An 18,554-nucleotide genomic window follows, 5' to 3' on the forward strand; every position below is an offset into this window, starting at 1 on the left:
GATATTTTTATCTGTTTTTCACCAAGTTGGAGGAGTTTTTAATCAAATTATAACATTCTCATCTACTAATTCCAACATCTGTTTTATTTCCTGAGTCTTTTTTAATGTGAAGGAAGTTTATTTTTTCTCATAAAATAAGTCTAAGGAATAAACATCCCAGGATTGGTATGATAGTTATTTTCTAAGTGTTTTTACTGATTATTTTCTCTCTTGGTTAAATGTCACATTTTCCTGCTTCTCAGCATGTCTAGTAATTTTTTTATTATATTCTAGACATGTTGGATGCCACTTTGTAATCTGGGTGTTATATTTCCCTTAAAGAATTGATGGTTTTGTTTCAGTAGGCAGTTAACTCACTGGTGGTCAGCTTGATCCTGTTGAAGCCTTATTTTAAGCTTCCTTGGGGAGAGTCTAAAGAAGCCTTACTCTAGAATAGAGCTCTAATCCTAAAGCATTGCATTTCTGGGGTCTCAACTGAAGTCCTGGGTTATCTGTTATCTTTTCATTATTTCTGATAAAACACTAACATTTTCCAGCACTGTATGACCTTCACAAACCCATTCAACTTAGAGCCTCCAGCAACTGTTCTCTGCCTAGCCTTGCAGAATCTTGCCCTAAATACGTACAGCTTAATGCTCAGTCAGAGACCCAAGAGGACTCAGCAGCCTCAGCAAATCCCAATTTCTGTCTTTTCCTGTCCAGTAGGAAGGGTGCTCTAATTGATGTCCACTTCTTTATGCCATGCTTTGGAAACTGCCTCCAGATAGAAAGTCAGGTGGTTGTGAAGCTCACCTTGAATTTTCCTTTGTCTTCAAGATCGTATCCCAATACTGTTATCCAGTTGCCCAAATAATTATTTCTTGTATCCAGTTCTGTAGTTGTTTGTAGCAGAAGGGAAAGTCTGAGCTCATTCTTCTGTCTTAGCTAGTATCAGAAACTTGAGCTATTTCTTCCTGGTTTATAGCAAATTCCAACATATTTGCTCCTTGTACCATAGTAGATTTGATGTAGAAAGGTACAGTTAGCTGTCTTGATGTGGTGACAGTAGGAAAGATATAGAACCGCTCTACAAGGCAGTTAGAACAACTGCAAGTCAACTGTAGAAGCAGACCGACGTGAACACCCTCGTAACACCTGGGGCCACTCTACACTGTCACTGCGCTATCGTTTGCAGATGACGGACTCCCACTGACTCTTTAAAATTCTCAGGAAGGAAAGGTGTAGGTAATGCATTTTAGAAGCTTTTAGAGTTTTGACATTTAAAAGCAGAAAAAGGAGATTTACAATCTGGCAGTGTTTCCGAAAGGGGTAACTGTGAGTCACCTAGAAAATTTGCTTTTGCGAAGTGGTAGCCACTTTTTTGAAGATATATGATGAATGGAAAGTTACTGTAAAAAAGGCTGAATGATGAAAATGATGGTGAGTAAATGGGACACCTATACACAAAGGTCTGTCTAGTCAAGGCTATGGTTTTTCCAGTTGTCATGTATGGATGTGAGAGTTGGACTGTGAAGAAAGCTGAGCGCTGAAGAATTGATGCTTTTGAACTGTGGTGTTGGGGAAGACTCTTGAGAGTCCCTTGGACTGCAAGGAGATCCAACCAGTCCATTCTAAAAGAGATCAGCCCTGGGATTTCTTTGGAGGGAATGATGCTAAAGCTGAAACTCCAGTACTTTGGCCACCTCATGTGAAGAGTTGACTCATTGGGAAAGACTTTGATGCTGGGAGGGATTGGGGGCAGGAGGAGAAGGGGATGACAGAGGATGAGATGGCTGGATGGCATCACCAACTCGATGGACGTGAGTTTGCGTGAGTTTGAGTGAACTCCGAGAGTTGGTGATGGATAGGGAGGCCTGGTATGCTGCAATTCATGGGGTCTCAAAGAGTCGGACACGACTGAGCGACTGAACTGAACTGAACTGGACTGATACTTGCCATACTGCCAGGTCGGAGACTGTACTGTGTAAAAAGGAGAGACAGCCTATGTGTTTGTTTCTGTGTGTGCCTTTTCCAAGTCACTCAGTACGATAAAAGTTTTTAGTTAAATGCCGACAATACTCTCCAACTCATTTCTCTTTCTGTTTATTTTATTGAAGTATGATTGATTTACAATGTTGTGTTAGTTTCTGCTATACAGCAGAGGGATTCAGTTATATGTACATATTCTATTTCATATTCTTTTGCATTACGGTTTATTACAGGATACTGAATAAGTTCCCTGTGCTGTACAGTAGGACCTGTTGCTCATCCATCCGCTATATCATAGTTTGCACCTGCTAACCCTGAACTCCGATTCATGCTTCCCCCACCACTCCCCCTTGGCAACCAGAAGTCTCTTCTCTGTGTCTGTGAGTGTGTTTCTGTTTAGCAGATAAGTTCATTGGTGTCATGTTTTAGATTCCACGTATAAGTGACATCATATGGTATTTGTCTTTCTCTTTCTGACTAATTTCACTCAGTGTGATAATCTCTAGGCTCATCCACGCTGCTGCGAATGGCATGATTTCATTCTTTTTTATGACTGAGTAGTATTCCATCATAACTATGCACCACATCTTCATCTATTCATCTGTCAGTGGACATGTAGGTTGCTTCCTGTCTTGGCTATTGCGAATAGTGGTGCTATGAACATTGAGATGCCTGGATCGTTTCGAATTAGAGCTTTGTCTGGATATATACCCAGTGGTGGGATTCGCTCCAGTTTATTTCTCCTTAGAAAGAAATATTTCTCCTTTTCTAGGAAATGCTTGACTTGCTTGAACCTAGATTTCTTATGTCTTGAACTGTAATGCTCTCTGCCTGTAGTATTCATTCTTCTGCCCGCCCTGCCTTCTGCTCTGATGCAGCTTCCTCTGCAGTGTCAGCCAGCATCTACGAGGCACACGCTGCATCCGTCAGCATCCCTCCTGAGAAGCTGGCCTGACCCCATCCTCCTTTCTCAGGGAGAGGTTGCAACATCATATTTCCTTCATGGCTTAACTTTGTGTTCCTTTCAAGCAAGGGTTGCACGTGTTAGATAGGAATGGATCTGATACACGCATGCAGGCATCTCTCATTTCATTGTGCTTCACAGGTACTGTGTTTGTTTTTTGTTTTGTTTTGCAATTGATGGTTTATTGCAACCTTGCACTGAGAAAAGTCTAGCCATGCAATTTTTCTCTTGTCAAATTTTTGGCAATTCTTACAATATTTCACACTTTTTCGTTATCATCATACTTTGCGTCTGTGATCTTTGATACTATTGTGAAAAGATAATGATTTCCTGAAGGCTCAGGTGATAGACAGCATTTTTTAGCAATAAAGTATTTTTAATTAAGATATGAATATTCTGTTTGTAGACATAATATTGCACACTTAATAGACTAAAGTATAGTGTAAACATAACTGGGAAACCAAAAACTTCGTGTGACTGACTTTATTGCAGTATTGGCTTTATTACTGTGGACTGGAACCGAACCCACAATATAGCCAAGGTCTGCCTGTAATAGAAGACTCTTCATAACGGTGCAGTTTTTCTCTGTGTGTTGTCTTCATTCCCATTCATGATGATACGAGCAGTCCTTGCATATTATTAAACATGGTTTATATCTGCTCTTCTTTATTTTGTAGGAAAACCTGGGTCTTCTTTCAGCAGATTCAACTTCTGGCATCTGGAAAACTTATGTCAACTACATTGACGATATGTTGCTGGATGGGTTCTTTCTTGCCATTGAGTGTTCCCTCAAGTACCTCCTGGAAAATACTGGTATTTAGTGGCTTATGGATGTGGGTTATTACTGGGAAGGTAATAGTCGTAGCATCTGTTGAGTTACAGTGAAGTGCCATTGAGTGCTCTGTGACTTTTCCCAAAAGGTGTGAACATTTTGTGAAGTGTACACAGTAAAATAGAAAAGGCCTTATGTCTGTAAATTGTTCAAAGATAAAACACTTCTCCCTCTCCAAAACCCAGATGCTAAACCAGGCTCTAACACAGTGAAACCCATAGCCAAGGTAAAAACGTAAAAGCTGATTTACTCTAGGGACCTCCCTGGAAGTCAGTAGCTAACACTTTGCACTTCCAATGTGAGGGGCCTGAGTCTGATCCCTGGCTGGGGAACTGAGACCCACACACCTTATGGCATGGCCAAAATAAATAAATAAGTTTCATGGTTTAAGCCGAATGCACTCTATCTCTGTGGCCTTTTGAGGACACAGGGAGTTTGTAGCAGCTGGCTTATGTAGAAGAAACAGATGTTTTTCTGTGTAAAAAAAAAAAAAAGAGAGACAAGAAGCTGGGGATGAGATAGTGTTCAGACGGGAAAGGTATATTAAGGAGGCAGTGGGCATTCTTTGAAGCTGTTAAAAGATAGCTAAGGGCTTCAAATTTATGGTCGATACACAGGGCCAAAGATTTTATAGTAAAGGTTAGTAAATGATGGGATGGAAAGGGGAGAAGAGTTCAAAAATAAAGTTGAATTAAACCTTTCACATTCTGGTAGATTCTGACATGCTCAGCAAGACTGAAGGATGAGGTGAGATGAGAGGTTAAGGTGCTGAGTAGAACCCAAGGAGAGAAATTAAATGCAGAGTTAGAATAGGTGGGCTGAGACCAGATTTGAGTATCCAGCCCTGTAAGACGCTGACGACGCAGAGAGGAGCGAGGCCGGCGCTGGGATAGCTGCACCCCATGGTCCTGGTAGGTGGAGTGACTGAGGTTGGAGGCAAGGTCTCTGCTTTCACAGCACAAGGAGACACAGAAGCAGGAAATGGGCTCAGGCCTAGTCAACAAGGTGGGAGGTCGCCTTCTGGAGCCTCGGGCAGTGAACACAGGTGCGGAGACTGGAGAGCTGGTTCCTAGGGACCAGTGCCAGTGGCACTCATCTTAGTGAACTGACCCAGCCTCGTCTGATAGTGGAGCTCGGAGACTCGTCACTCAGATCTCCTCTAGAAGTTCTAGGAAGATGCTTCAGCCACACTCGAGTGTAGGCACTGCACAAGGGACTTGCCCCGGGTCAGTGTCTGTCCAGCCTTCCGGATCTGGGCTGTCTGATGTGTCGCTTGTCCTCCTCTCATGGGAAGAAGAGCCAGGGAGCAAGAGGGTGAGGACAGGGGATGGTTGCCAAAGTCATCTTCCCTCCATGGAAGGAGGAGGAAGGGAACACACACCCTCCACAGTGTATCGGCAGTTAAGGGGCAGGAGCTGGCCTTAGTAGCCACCTGAGCTACGGTTGAAATGAGACAGTGCTGGTTATCAAAGGGAGGTGAAGGAGCCTGAAGAGAATGGCCTCTAAGAGGAAAGCCGCCGTGACCCTTCACCATCGCCCAGCTGGACAACTTCAGTCACCTGGTCCACCTTACCGTCTCCACCTCTCACACTTGGGCAAACCGGTTCAGTGCCATTCCCATGGCTTGGTCTGGCTTCCCAGCCACCTCTCAGAATCCAGACCTTGCCTGGGTTAACTGCTGCCCACTCCGTCTGGAAACCTTCTTCCTTTTCTCAGCTCTTACAGAGACTCGCTTGTGCCGAGGATGTGGAACCACCAGGGCCATCCAGTTTGCACAGTGGTTGTGTCGGTATTGCATCTGGCGTAGGGATTATGGCCTCCTGTGGAGCTCTCCAGGTGGCGCCAGTCGTCAAGAACCCGCTTGCCAAGCAGCAGACGCAACAGATGCAGGTTCGATCCCTGGGTCAGCAAGATCCCCTGAAGGAGGACGCAGCAACCCACTCCAGTATTCTTGCCTGGAGAATTCCGTGGACAGAGCAGCCTGGTGGGCCACAGTCCACAGGGTGACAAAGAGATACAGCTGGAGCAACTGAGCACACCACACTCGCCTTCTGCAAAGGCCCAAACTCTCTCTGTGGACTGTATTTCTCTCTAAATAGAGCTACTTTTTGAGAAGAGGGAGGCTCATGAGGGAGGGGAGATATATATAATTATGACTGATTTGTGGTGTTGTATGGCAGAAGCCAACACAGCATTGTAAAGTGATTATCCTCCAATTAAAAAAACTAAAGAAATAAATCCACTTCTTACCTAAAATACATATGTATAAGAAAATAAGTGGTCATTAATAAGAGTCTAAGCATTTATCTTGTACTTGGAACATCTTGTTCCATATTATATTTTGATTTAAATTTAGCAAGGCAGTTTAGTCTAGCAAGTAATCAGGGATTTGTTAATTATTTATACTGTTTTTAAAATTTTTATCACTACAGGACTACAGAATTAAAACAAGTCCTGTTTTTACAGAAAAGGAGCAGATGGGGAGGGATTGTGACTGCCCTTTTTTGCCAAGCCTACACGACCTTGGACAAGCACACCCTTGTTCCCCTAGTGGCTGCCGATGGAATTGCCTGGTTTGTGCTTAGGATGATGTCTGCTGCTTCCAAGAAACTGGCTTTGCAAAACCAACACCTCAGCCAGAGGCCGTACTGCCCCCACGGGAAGCTTTGGGAACGTGGAAGCGTTCCGGCTTGGGTTGATCAGTCACAGGACGTGCCCTCTGAGGACAAGGAGAGTAAATGCCCTGCCATGCCCTGATGCCAAAGCTCCAATATTTTAGCCACCTGATGTGAAGAGCCGACTCATTGGAAAAGACCTTGATGCTGGGAAAGATTGAGAGCAGGAGGATAAGGGGATGACAGAGGATGAGATGGTTGGATGGCATCATCAACTCAATGAACATGAATCTGAGCAAACTTCAGGAGATGGTAGAGGACAGGGAAGCCTGGGATACTGCATCCATGGGGTCACAGAGTGGGACACGGCTGAGCAACTGAACAACAACAGCAATTCCAGGACAGCTGTGCACAGGGAATTAGCCTGTTCAAAATGCCAGCGGGGACTGCCACCTTCACCTTTTCTGGGGTTTTAGCAAAGTTTATATTTCTGTTTCCTCAGACTGAAACAGCAACTCTAAAGGAAAGAAACGCTCAGAGAGCTTTCAAATCAGTGTTGTATTTTTGCCACTTACCCACTCTCTTCTGTTTGTTTTCTTTGTGTTTCAGAATGTAAGGCAGGACTCACCCCGATATTTGAAGCCCAGCTGAGCTTAGCTATCCCAGAACTGGTTTTCCGTCCATCGCTGGAGCCTGGCGTGAAGGGCAGCTTCTACGACCTGGTGGAGGGTCTCGTCACCAGCATCTTTAGCATAGCATCCTTGGTGCCCCGGCTTTCTCCTGAGAACGGCTCTCCCCACTATCAGGTACTGGCTCTGCGAGCATCTTGCCTGCCCTCCCATCAGACCTGAAGGCACCTGTGAAATGCTAATGTCACCCCTCCATTGCCACCTTGCTCCCCCAGGTGGACTTGGAGGCCAGGGCTGACCTGGCGGGCCTGCGGGCCGAGCTGATGGGGCGGGTGCAGGCCACGATGGCCCTCTGCGGCGACTATCGGAGCACCCTCAGCCAGTACTCCTACCTCTACACGGAGGACCGGAAGGAGGCTCTGGGCCAGTTTCTGGTGTACGGGCGCGTGCTCACAGCCGAGGAGATGGAAGCCCACGCCGAGGACGGCATCCCAGAGAATCCTCCCCTCCTGCATCAGTTCAGGGCGCAGATCGACTCCTACGAGAAGCTCCATGAGGATGTGTGCAGGCTGGAGCCCGTCCAGGTGTTTGACAGCTGGATGAAGATCGACGCGCGGCCCTTTAAAGCATCTCTGCTGAATATAATCAAAAAGTGGAGCCTCACGTTCAAACAGCATCTCGTGGACCATGTCACCCACAGGTAACAGGGTCCGTCTAGTTTTTCCTCCAGCTTCCTGGGCTGTCGGGAACACCATGTTTTCAATCGATTTGACATTTCCCCCCATAGGTTCACTGGTTAAATGAAAACTTAGAACAGCTAGATGGATGTTCCAAGCTTTTGGACACCAGCAGTAACTTTAGTCCTGTCCTCTCGTTTGTCCATCAGACCTGGCCTCTTCCTGTTTTGTTTTCTATCCGGCGTCCAGTGTCCAAAAGGCGCCCAGTACACAGTAAATACTGTTCGAGACAATAATAGCAGGTCAACCCTTCCTGCACAACTCTGACTGCGAAATTTCTATAAGCCTGAGAAGCGGAGGGTGTCTAATGAGTCTTTTAGATTTTATTTCTCCCATTTACTCCTTGTCTCAGATTATCCAGCTGTGCAGCATGGAAGTCCCTACACCTACATGCCCCTGATGCCTTTTTTTCCCTTATAATTTTATTTATTTATGGCAGTGCTGGGTCTCCATTGCTGTGCGGGGTTTTTCTCTAGTTGCGGAGAGTGGGGGCTGCTCTCTGGCTGCAGTATGAGGGCTTCTCACTGCAGTGGCTTCTCTTGTTGCAGAGCATGATCTCTAGGGTGTGCAGGCGTCAGTAGTTGCGGCTCTGGGGCTTGGTACATCTGGGTGATAAGCTGCTTCACCCCATGCAGGGTGGGGTGGGCACAGGGAGAGGGGTCCAGCCAGTGATGGTTCAGATTGACCCCCATCAGAGAGCCCCTGTAATTGCCCAGGTAGACACCATCAGGGTTGAGCACGGGTGTGACCTTGAAGACCAGATGTTCCCATAGAACATGAGCAATAGAGTGCTGGCTTATGAGGAAGTCAGTGATTCCCTGACAAATGAAGAGGGCTTTTCTCCTGGGTGGACTTGTCCTGTGATGAATACTACCTTCTGCTCCCTCCCAAACATTGTCCTTCTCAGAACTCTAGCTGTGCAACTGACTGGATCTGAAAGTCTGCCTGTTCCCCCATGGACTTGGACCCCCTCCCAACTCCACCAGCCCAGCACTAGACTCTCAAAGCCTACTGCTGGGCCTACAGGTAGATGAGATACACTTGCCCTTCAGTGTGGCCTCCAGACTCTTCCACCCCTGTCCTCTCTCAAAATCACCATCTCCACTGAGTTCTACCAGATGGTACCAACTGCCACCTGTCTCGGCTGCAGTCACTGGCCAAGCTCTTAGTAATGCCGCCCCTTCGTTGAGGGTCACGTTGTCCGGCTCAGTCCCCCTCTCCCGTCCTTCTGCTGATAATCATCCTCAGTGACTCAGCATCCACAGGGTGTCTTCATCACACCTGCCTCTTGTTTTCTCGACCTCTCTCTCCAATGCCTTTCCCTCCCCGCCCCCCTGTTCTGTGCTGTGCTCTTGGTGGAGTGGAGGGAAAGGTGAGCAAATTCATGGCTTCCCCTTCAAACTCTCTGTCCCCTGACCACCACCTGGGGTCTTTCCAGCTCTCTTACTTGGCAGCGCTGTTGTGCAAAGTTCTTCAGACCCATCAGTGTTTCCAATCCACTGTTCCCGACACTTGATCAGGACGGCTCAGTGTTTATCACAGTTGCTCCCCAGCCCTGTCCCCACCTTGTAAAACCCTGACTGTCTGATCTCAGCACTCCACGTCTGTACCCGAGCAATTCATCCTGATGAAGGAGAAACACACCAGTGTTCTGACCAATCTCAGGTTAAATTTGTGAACATAAACTTCAAGCAAGCTCTGAACATTTTCACGTATGCTTCCCGACTCCTCCAGATGCTTTTTTCCCTCTCTTCCCCTAAACCTCAAATATCTTGTCTGCCCTTTTAGCCTCGCCTCTCATTTCTCTGGAAAATGAGAACCAATCACCAGAGAACTAACTCAGCTTTTCACCAATAAATCTACCAACCTACCTGCATTTGAAGCTGTACGTTCAACTACCTCTTTTCTTACAGTGAATAAGCTGCTTTTCTATCTGTAGCCTTCTTCTTATCTACTCGAAGACTGACCTCCTTAAACACTCCCTTCATTCATTCTCCCCATCATGCAAATATATTGTCCTATCTGGCCTCTTAAACAAAAATGAAAGAAAGAAAGAAAGGAACACAATCCCAGGAGTCCTTCGGCCCTGGCACCCTTTCTGTGCACCCTACTTCACAGCACAGTTCCTCAAAAGGGTCTCTATACTTGATCCCTATACTTTTTTTGTCTTCTGTCCTCTCTCTTCAAGAAGTTTTATTATAAAATGTAATATACATAAGATTTAGAGAAAAATATTAAAACAAATACTCAGATTTTCCTTAGCCAGTGAAGAAACAGGACATTAGCTACATTTTAATATTCCCTTATGGAAGAACTTGTATGCACTGCTGTATTTAAAGTGGATAACCAACAAGGACCTACTGTATAGGAACTCTGCTCAATGTTATGTGGCAGCCTGGATGAGAGGGGAGTTTGAGGAAGAATGGACACATGTATATATGCAGCTGAGCCCCTTTGCTGTTCACTGAAACTATCACAGCATTGTTAATTGACTATACTGTGTGTTAGTCGCTCAGTCGTGTCCGACTGTTTGTGACCCCATGGACTGTAGCCTGTCAGGCTCCTCTGTCCATGGGATTCTACAGGCAAGAATACTGGAGTGGATTGTCATTTCCTATACTCCAATACAAAATTAAACATGTAAAAAAAATAAAAATAAAGTTTGAAACAGTGTGAAAAATAAAATTCTCTTATGGACTCTTCCCTGATTAAATCCCTCTTTTACCCTGCCAGTTGTTAGCCCTGCCCTAAATGTAATCTAATTCTTTTTTCATGACTTGTATATGCATATGTATGTATATATTTTTTTTCATGACTTTTATTTCATATATATATATTTGTATGCACAGATATACATATATTGAGATTTGCATTTTAAAGCTACAAAAATGAAACAGTGTTGTTTGACTGTATATCTCTCTGTGTCCTGTCTCTCTCTCTCAGCATTGATGCTTGAGATTCATCCACGTTGAGAGTGTAGCAGTAGCTCCTTCATTTTCCCTGCTACAGAGTATCGCATCATCTGAATATGCCACAGTTTATCTATCCATTCAGTGGTTGACATGGCTGGTTCTGATGGTTTCATACCAACAGGATTGCGATGAGTTCTCTTCTACAGATATCACAGTGTACTCAAGCCAGCATCCCTCTGGGATGTATGCCTGAGAGTGGAATTGCTGGGTCAGTGCATGTAATGCCTGCTGTCTGCCAGGTGCCTCAGCCATGTGTGAAGCTGCCTGTAGCCCCACATCCTGGGCACCTTTTGATACAAACTGTTTAGTGCTGGCCCTTCTGGTGGGAGCTTAGTGGTATCTCATGGTGATAAATATTTTACATTACTCTGTGAATAAAGTAGCTCACCTTTCTGTGCTTTTGGATGAGTCATTGTGTTTCCTCTTCTTTGGTTATTCATAGCTCTTGACCATTTTTTATTGAACTATATCTTTTCCTTTTTCATATTTGGAAGTAACACATATTTTAATTCTTTGGTAGTTGTATATATTGCAGATTTAGCCTCCCATTTTACAGCCGGTCTCCCCTCTGCATTTATGGTATATTTTGTTGAAGGGTTCATTTTTATGTAACCAGATGTGTTCATCTTTTCCCCTGTGTTGTCATCTTTTCTCTTGTTAAATCAACCCTTTCTTGTCCTGAGATCCTAGTGATACTCTCCTATGCTGCTGCTGCCGCTAAGTCACTTCAGTCGTGTCCGACTCTGTGCGACCCCACAGACGGCAGCCCGCCAGGCTCCCCCCTCCCTGGGATTCTTCAGGCAAGAACACTGGAGTGGGTTGCCATTCCCTTCTCCAATGCATGAAAGTGAAAAGTGAAAGTGAAGTCGTGTCCGACTCTTTGCAACCCCATGAACTGCAGCCTACCAGGCTCCTCCATCCATGGGAGTTTCCAGGCAAGAGTACTGGAGTGGAGTGCCATCGTCTTCTCTGATACTCTCCTATATCCTTACCTAAAAGTTTTACTTTTTGTGTTAAGTACCTCTTTGTCTGTCCCTGTCTTAATATGAAACTGTCCTAATTATCATAGCTCTGTAATAAATCTTAGCTTCCCAGGTGGCTCAGTGGCAAAGAATCTGCCTGCCAATGCAGGAGATTCGGGTTTGATCCCTGGGTCAGGAAGATTCCCTGGAGAAGGAAATGATAACCCACTCCAGTATTCTTGACTGGGAAATCCCATGGACGGAGGAGCCTGGAAGGCTATAGTCCATGGGGCAGAAAAGAGTCAGATACAACTTAGCGACTGAACTACAACAATAAATCTTGACATCTAGCAGTGGCGTCCCCACCATTTTCAGTTTCATTAGGGATGTCTCAACAATTCTTGGCCCTTACTATTTTACATACATTAAAAATCAGTTTGTAGAAGAAAAGATTCCATTGAGATTTCGATTATATTTGCCATGACTATAGTAGAATTTTCTTCTTCATAGTATTGAGTATTCCTAAGAGCATATTATCTCACTCTTTATCTTCTTTAATGTCTTTCAATGAAATTTTATAATCATTACCTTTAAAAGCATTTTCACATCTTAAATTTATTCCTTAATATTTTATTTTTTGTTTCCTAGTATAAACCATATTTCAGAATCATATTTTCCACAGAAATGAACTGATTTTTGTACATTGATTTTGTATCAAGGAGCTCTACTAAGTAGCTTGTTAATTCTAATAATTTATTTGTGTACTCTTTGGGATTTGCCATGTACATAATCATCATCTACAAATGTATGGAAATTTTATTTTTTCTTCCCATTTTTTAAAAAATGCATTTATCACTATTTATCTGATCACCCTGACTAGGACTGTCAGTATAATATCGGATAAAGTGATAATAAGTCCTTTTCTTGTTCCTGATCTTAAAGGGGACACTTTCAACATTTCATTACCTGGTATAATATTCTGTGAGTATCTTTTTTATGGATTCTCTTTATCTGATTAAAGATGTAAACTTCTGTTTGTTAAGAAGATTTAGCATAAATGGTTATAACATTTTTCTAAAGTGCCTTTTCTAACTCTATTAACATAATTCTGGTTTTTTTCCCTCAATATGTTAAAGTTGTGAATATATTTTTTGGTTTCTAATGCTGACCAATCTATCGTTACTAAGATAAGCCAAACACAAAATATTGTCTTTTTCAGTATATCCATTGGTTGGTTTTGTTTGCAGATATTTTATATAGCACTGACATGTCTGTGTTTGCTGAAACTGGCTTTCAGTTTTCCCTTTCTACATTGTCTTTGTCTGATCTTGCTCTGTGGTTTTGCTAGCTTCCTAAAATGTGTTAGGAAGTAATCCTTCTTGTTTATTCTCTGTAAGAGTTGGTGTAAGATTGAAATTCGCTGATCCTTGAAAGTTTGATTTAAATATCCTATTGAACCATCTGGCTTGGTGTTTTCTTTGTGGCAGGATTGTTACCTGTAATTTTTCTAATGTTTATAGATATATTAAGTTCTATTCCTAAGTCATATTTTTCTAGGGATGTATCCATTTCATGTAAATCTTCATATTATTGTCATGAAATTTGTATTATTCTCTTACCTGTTTATGTATTAGGGATGTTCCTCTTTAGATTTCTATTCATTTCTATTGTGCTTTCTGGCGTCTTAATTAATCTTCCAAGTGATTTACAAAGAGTTACCTAATGAACCTGTTGATCTTACTTATTATAATTTGATTTTTATTTTGATAAGTTTTTCTTATGTGTTTATTATTTCCTTCTACTTTCTTTGGGTTTATTTTCTGTCCTTTGACTAACTTAAGATGTGTGCTTTGCTTATTCATCTTGAGTCTTCATCTTTTTTAATGTAACACTTAAAGTTATAAATTCCCTTCTAAGTACAATTTTATCTACATCTCACAGGTCTTAGTATGTAGATTTTCTTTATAATAAAGCTCTAAATATTTTTAATATCCATTAAGATGTGCTTATACTCTTTTTAATCTTAAAACATGGATTCTTCTAGTTACATTTCTGTTATTAATTTCTAACAATTCCATTGCAGTCAGATAAAGTGATATATGTAATAAAAAGCTTCTGAAATTTGTTGAATTTGGTCAGTTTCTATAAATATTCTGTGCACATTTTAAAAGGATATATATTCTATAACTGTTGGATATAATGTTCTGTGCATGCTTATTGGATCAAACTCGTTTTCTTCAAATCCACTACAACCTCACTGCCATTTTTTTTGGTCTGCTTAATTTATCAATTACTGAAATAACTGTTAAAAAATCTTCCACTTTGATGGTAGAGTGTCAACTTCTTGTAGTTCTGTCCTTTTTTGTTTCGTTTATTTTATGTTATATGATCATACGGAGTTTGACTTTTTGTATCTTCCTGGAAAATTGAATATTTTAGCCACACATTAAAAATCTTTTATCACTAGCTATATTTCTTGTGTTAAAGTGTGTTTTGTCTTGTATTAATATAACGAAACCGGTTTCCTTTGTATGACATTTGCCTGGTGTCTCTTACCTTACCCTCTGGCTTTCGATCTTTCTGTGCCCTTGTATTAGGGGAGATCTTCATAATTGGCATGGAACTGAATGTTTTATCTACCTTAATATCTTTTAACTGGAGGGTTTTCCTCATTAATGTCTATTGTGCTGTATTTGAGTTCATTTGTACCATTTTATTGTGAGCTTTTATTTGTTCTTTTTATTTTTCTTTCTTGCCTGCTTTTGGATTGAATTTTTTTTTCATGTTTTCTTTCCTTTTTCCTTTTTCCTTTTCCATTTTTTCCCTTCTACTAATTTGGATGTTGTGCTATCTAAGTCCTCTGTTCTAATAGTTAACCATAGCTATTCTTAAAAACATTCTTAAAATAAATAAACTAATCAGTACTGTTACTCTCTCCACAGCCAATACAAGGACTTCAGAATAGCTTGATCTCACTTGTTTATCCATCAAATTATACCCTATAATTCCAACTAATTTCAATTGTACTCTTTTACTTATATAAATTCCACAAAGTATACTTTATTTTTATACACTCACTGTTTATTAAAATTTGCCAACATCTTTGCTCATTCCGTCTTCCTACATTACTGACGTGCTCTCTGAAGTACAGCCGTTAGAAGGCTCATTAAAAGGTTCTTTTGGTGAAACTCTCATTCTTTCTTTGTCTGAAAATGCATGTATTTTGCCTTCATTCTTAAAAAAAATCCATTCGTGGGAGAGAGAATTCTAGGATAACATACTTTTAGTAAATTTATTGAAAATATTATTCCATTGTGTCCTGGGTTCATTTTTGGTCTTGCATGGTCCACTAGCCTAGACTTTTTTTTTTAAATAAAATTCTGTCTGTGCTCTTCAGCTAATTTTAATATTTTCTTTTTCATTTTTGGTAATCTGCAGATTCATATTGAAGTACTTATGCAGGGTTTTTAAAAAACCTTAATTTCACCTCGAGTTGGTTGGACTTCCTTGATATTATATTTGGTGACTTTCATTAATTCTAGGAAATTCTCAGTCAGGATATCCTCAAAGATTGCTTCTTGCCCATTCTCTCTATTATATCCTTTTGGCCCTCTTATTGCGCTTTTAAATATCCCCCATGTCTTTGAACAATTTTCATAGTTTTCTTTTTTTTTTTGTCTTTCTTCACTGCAGTTGAATAACTTGTCCACTTTATTCAAACAGCAGTCTAATTCTCTCTTTTAGTTTTGTCTGAATCTCCTGTTTAATCCATTCATTGAGCTTTAAATTTTCATTGTACTTCCCAGTTTTAGATCTTATATTTGGTTATTTTACAGTTTTGCTTACTCATTTTAATACCCTCTCATTCTTTGCTCAAATTCATTTTTAAAAATTTATTCATTTTTCAAGTTTCAGAATATGTTTACCAGATTAGTAGTAAGGAATCTACCTGCCAATGCAGGAGATGCATGAGACATGGGTTCGATCCGTGGGTTGGAACGATACCCTGGAGTAGGAAACGGCAACCCACTTTGGTATTCTTGCCTGGAGAAACCCATGGCCAGAGGAGACTGGCGGGCTACAGACCATAGGGTCGCAAGGAGTCAGACTATGACTTATTGATTAAACGACAACAAGAGCTTGAGGTAACTTTTGATTTGTCAGCGAATAATGGTTTGTTTCTTCTTGCCATAGGTCAGAGTTGACATAAAAGCCTGTGTAAAATTATGAGCTTCTTTCTCCTGGAGTTGCCCACTAACATAGCATGATGTGATCATTTTTGCATTGCTAGAACAGATATTAAAATCTTCTCTTCGTGAAATAATGCCACCATAGGCCATAATTTTCATGTTATCTGCTTCAGTAAGTTTTGTCACTTCTTGAATCCATCAATCAATACAAAGGTCCACACATCATCACAGATTCTGGGCATATTTGAAAAGCCACTGAAGTTGTTTCCATTCCTGACCGATGAGACAATGCTAAATTTATGCTTGAACTTAAAGGCACGTTGGGGCCGGGATAAGGGTATGGTGACCTGTTGAGAATGTAAGAGGTTATCTAGGCTTCTGAAGGGCAATTCCTAAAAAAATCATTTCTGTACTGACTGATACATTATGCTTAAAAGGAAGAAATTGTTTTTCTTGGTCAATCTAGAATAGATGTCTGAGAAATAGCAGGAAAACCACTTGTCCCTGGTACGTGGGTCAGAAACAATAAAGCAATCACCTAAATAAGAACTCTTTTGTCCTTTGACATATCGAAAGTCACTAGCTTATATTATGCACCCGAATTCCAATATCTGAAATCTTCAGAGGTTTAATACAGCCGTTTCTGCTGGTTCCCACTTGTGGTGACCTCTTTCCTTGTGCATGTTGTAACTTTCAATTATAAAATCATGTTCCTTGGAGCTTAGTCCTTTGAGGACTGGATTCTTGCTTCATTCCTCCAGAAAGGATGTTCGTTTTTTTAATTAAATCATGAGTCCCATCTAACTCTCACAATAACCAGTGAGAAAGAAGTGGTCTTTCTAATCTTACAGATGAAGACTCTGAGGCTCAGAGATATTAAATGACTTGGCCACACATCTAGTAAGTGTCAAAATTGAACCCAAGTATGTATGATCCTATAAGCCATAGTACTTATTTTCCACTTTCTAAAAAATAATTTCAGATTCACAAAATAATTTGTAATATATTCACTGTGAGATTATTTCACTTGGAAATGATTTCACTCTGAAATAATTTCAGACTTACCAAAAAAAGCTGTAAAAGCAGTACAAAGACTTCTCTTTTACCTTCACTCTGCTTTCCAAAGATGTTACCTCGGTAACATCCAAGGTAACCATGGTGCAGTCATTAACACTAGGAAGTTAGTATTGATGTAGAGGGTGTAACTAGCTTGCAGAGTTATCCACATTTCACCAGTTGTCCCAATAATTCTCCTTGTCTCCTGTGTCTCCTCCATCAGGGAAGGCTCAGTCTTTGTCCTTTGTGACCTTGACACAACTGAAGAAGGTTGTATCTCACCATCAGGCTATGGAGAGTTTTCCATAATAATGGCTATTGTGTTGGGGAAATAAATTCTTTTGAGGAGTGGAAGGGGAATGGCTGCTCACATTCTGTTTGTTCTCCATAGCCTGGCCGACCTGGAAGCATTTATTAAAAAAAGCGAGAATGGCTTGCTCAAGAAAGTCGAAAAAGGAGATTTCCAAGGACTGGTTGAGATTATGGGGCACCTGATGGCTCTTAAAGAACGACAGAGCAGCACCGATGAGATGTTTGAGCCTTTAAAGCAAACGATTGAATTACTGAAGACCTATGGACAAGAATTGCCGGAAACAGTGTTTGAGAAGCTAGAGGTCAGTGCAAAGTTTATGTTTTCCTAATAAAGGAAATAGGGGGACAGTTTGGGGATTTCAAAGTGAGATGAACACGGTGAAGTCAATGAAAAACAGGGCTCATGATAACGCAGGATCCGTGTTTTGGAAGTAAATGTGTTGCGTGTGTATAATGTGCACCACTTTTGTAACACTCAGTAAATATGGAGAAATACGGGACAACTGATGTGGATGAAGTGTGTGTGGTCTTTTTCCAGTGTTGGGGATGAGCCACATTTTGATTCAGAGAGGGGAAAAAAAGGAGGTTTGAGGAATGTTATAATGATCTAAGAGGAAATGGGGGGCATACGAGAATATAACCAGGCACTGTTGGAAAATACAGAAGAGGGTAAGGCTTCCTGGGGCGTCCTGGGTGACTCAGGAGTAAAGGACCTGCCTTCAGTGCAGGGGATGCAGGTTCGCTCCCTGGGTCGGGAAGATCCCCTGGAGGAGGACATGGCAACTCCCTCCCCCTCCAGTATTCTTGCCTGGGAAAGCCCATGGAAAGAGGAGCCTGGTGGGCTGCAGTCCATGGGCTCGCAAAGAGGCGGACATGACTCGGCAACTAAACAACGACAACAAAGTTTACTGAGGAGAAGCTGAGAGCAAGGAGGATTGTGCTGGGTCAGAAGCAGGTGGCCGTCGGGAGAGCGGGCAGCCGGGGAAGGGGGCCGTTGTAGACGACGGCAAACAGCGCTGTCACGTTTGTGGGCCAGAGACCAGGAGGTCTGAGCGTGTCCAGCCTCGGGTCCGGGGTCGGGAGGAGCAGACTGGGGTCTGACGCCGGGACTCCTTGGCAGGAGCTGCCTGAGAAGTGGAACAACATTAAAAAGACGGCGGTTACCGTGAGGCAGCAGGTGGCCCCCCTGCAGGCAAGTGAAGTGGCCCTCCTGCGCCAGCGGTGCGCGGCCTTCGAAGCAGAGCAGCAGTCCTTCTGGGAGCGATTCCGCAGAGAAGCGCCCTTCAGGTATGGACCCAGGTCGCCAGCATGGCCTCC

At 42.3% G+C, this 18,554-nt stretch overlaps 1 protein-coding gene across 1 annotated transcript in view; it reads left to right on the forward strand.

The window, feature by feature from the left end:
• The window catches only part of DNAH9 (dynein axonemal heavy chain 9), a 285,692-nt gene that overhangs the window by 54,094 nt on the left and 213,044 nt on the right, over positions 1-18,554 (forward strand). Inside the window, exons 15-19 of the mRNA XM_069603577.1 lie at positions 3,610-3,745; positions 6,989-7,185; positions 7,284-7,708; positions 17,317-17,539; positions 18,358-18,524. Of these exons, the coding sequence (XP_069459678.1) occupies positions 3,610-3,745; positions 6,989-7,185; positions 7,284-7,708; positions 17,317-17,539; positions 18,358-18,524 (1,148 nt within the window). The remainder of the gene's footprint in view (positions 1-3,609; positions 3,746-6,988; positions 7,186-7,283; positions 7,709-17,316; positions 17,540-18,357; positions 18,525-18,554) is intronic.

This window comes from Ovis canadensis, chromosome 11 (assembly GCF_042477335.2).
Source record: "Ovis canadensis isolate MfBH-ARS-UI-01 breed Bighorn chromosome 11, ARS-UI_OviCan_v2, whole genome shotgun sequence".
In the NCBI taxonomy this organism is placed as follows: Eukaryota; Metazoa; Chordata; class Mammalia; order Artiodactyla; family Bovidae; genus Ovis; species Ovis canadensis.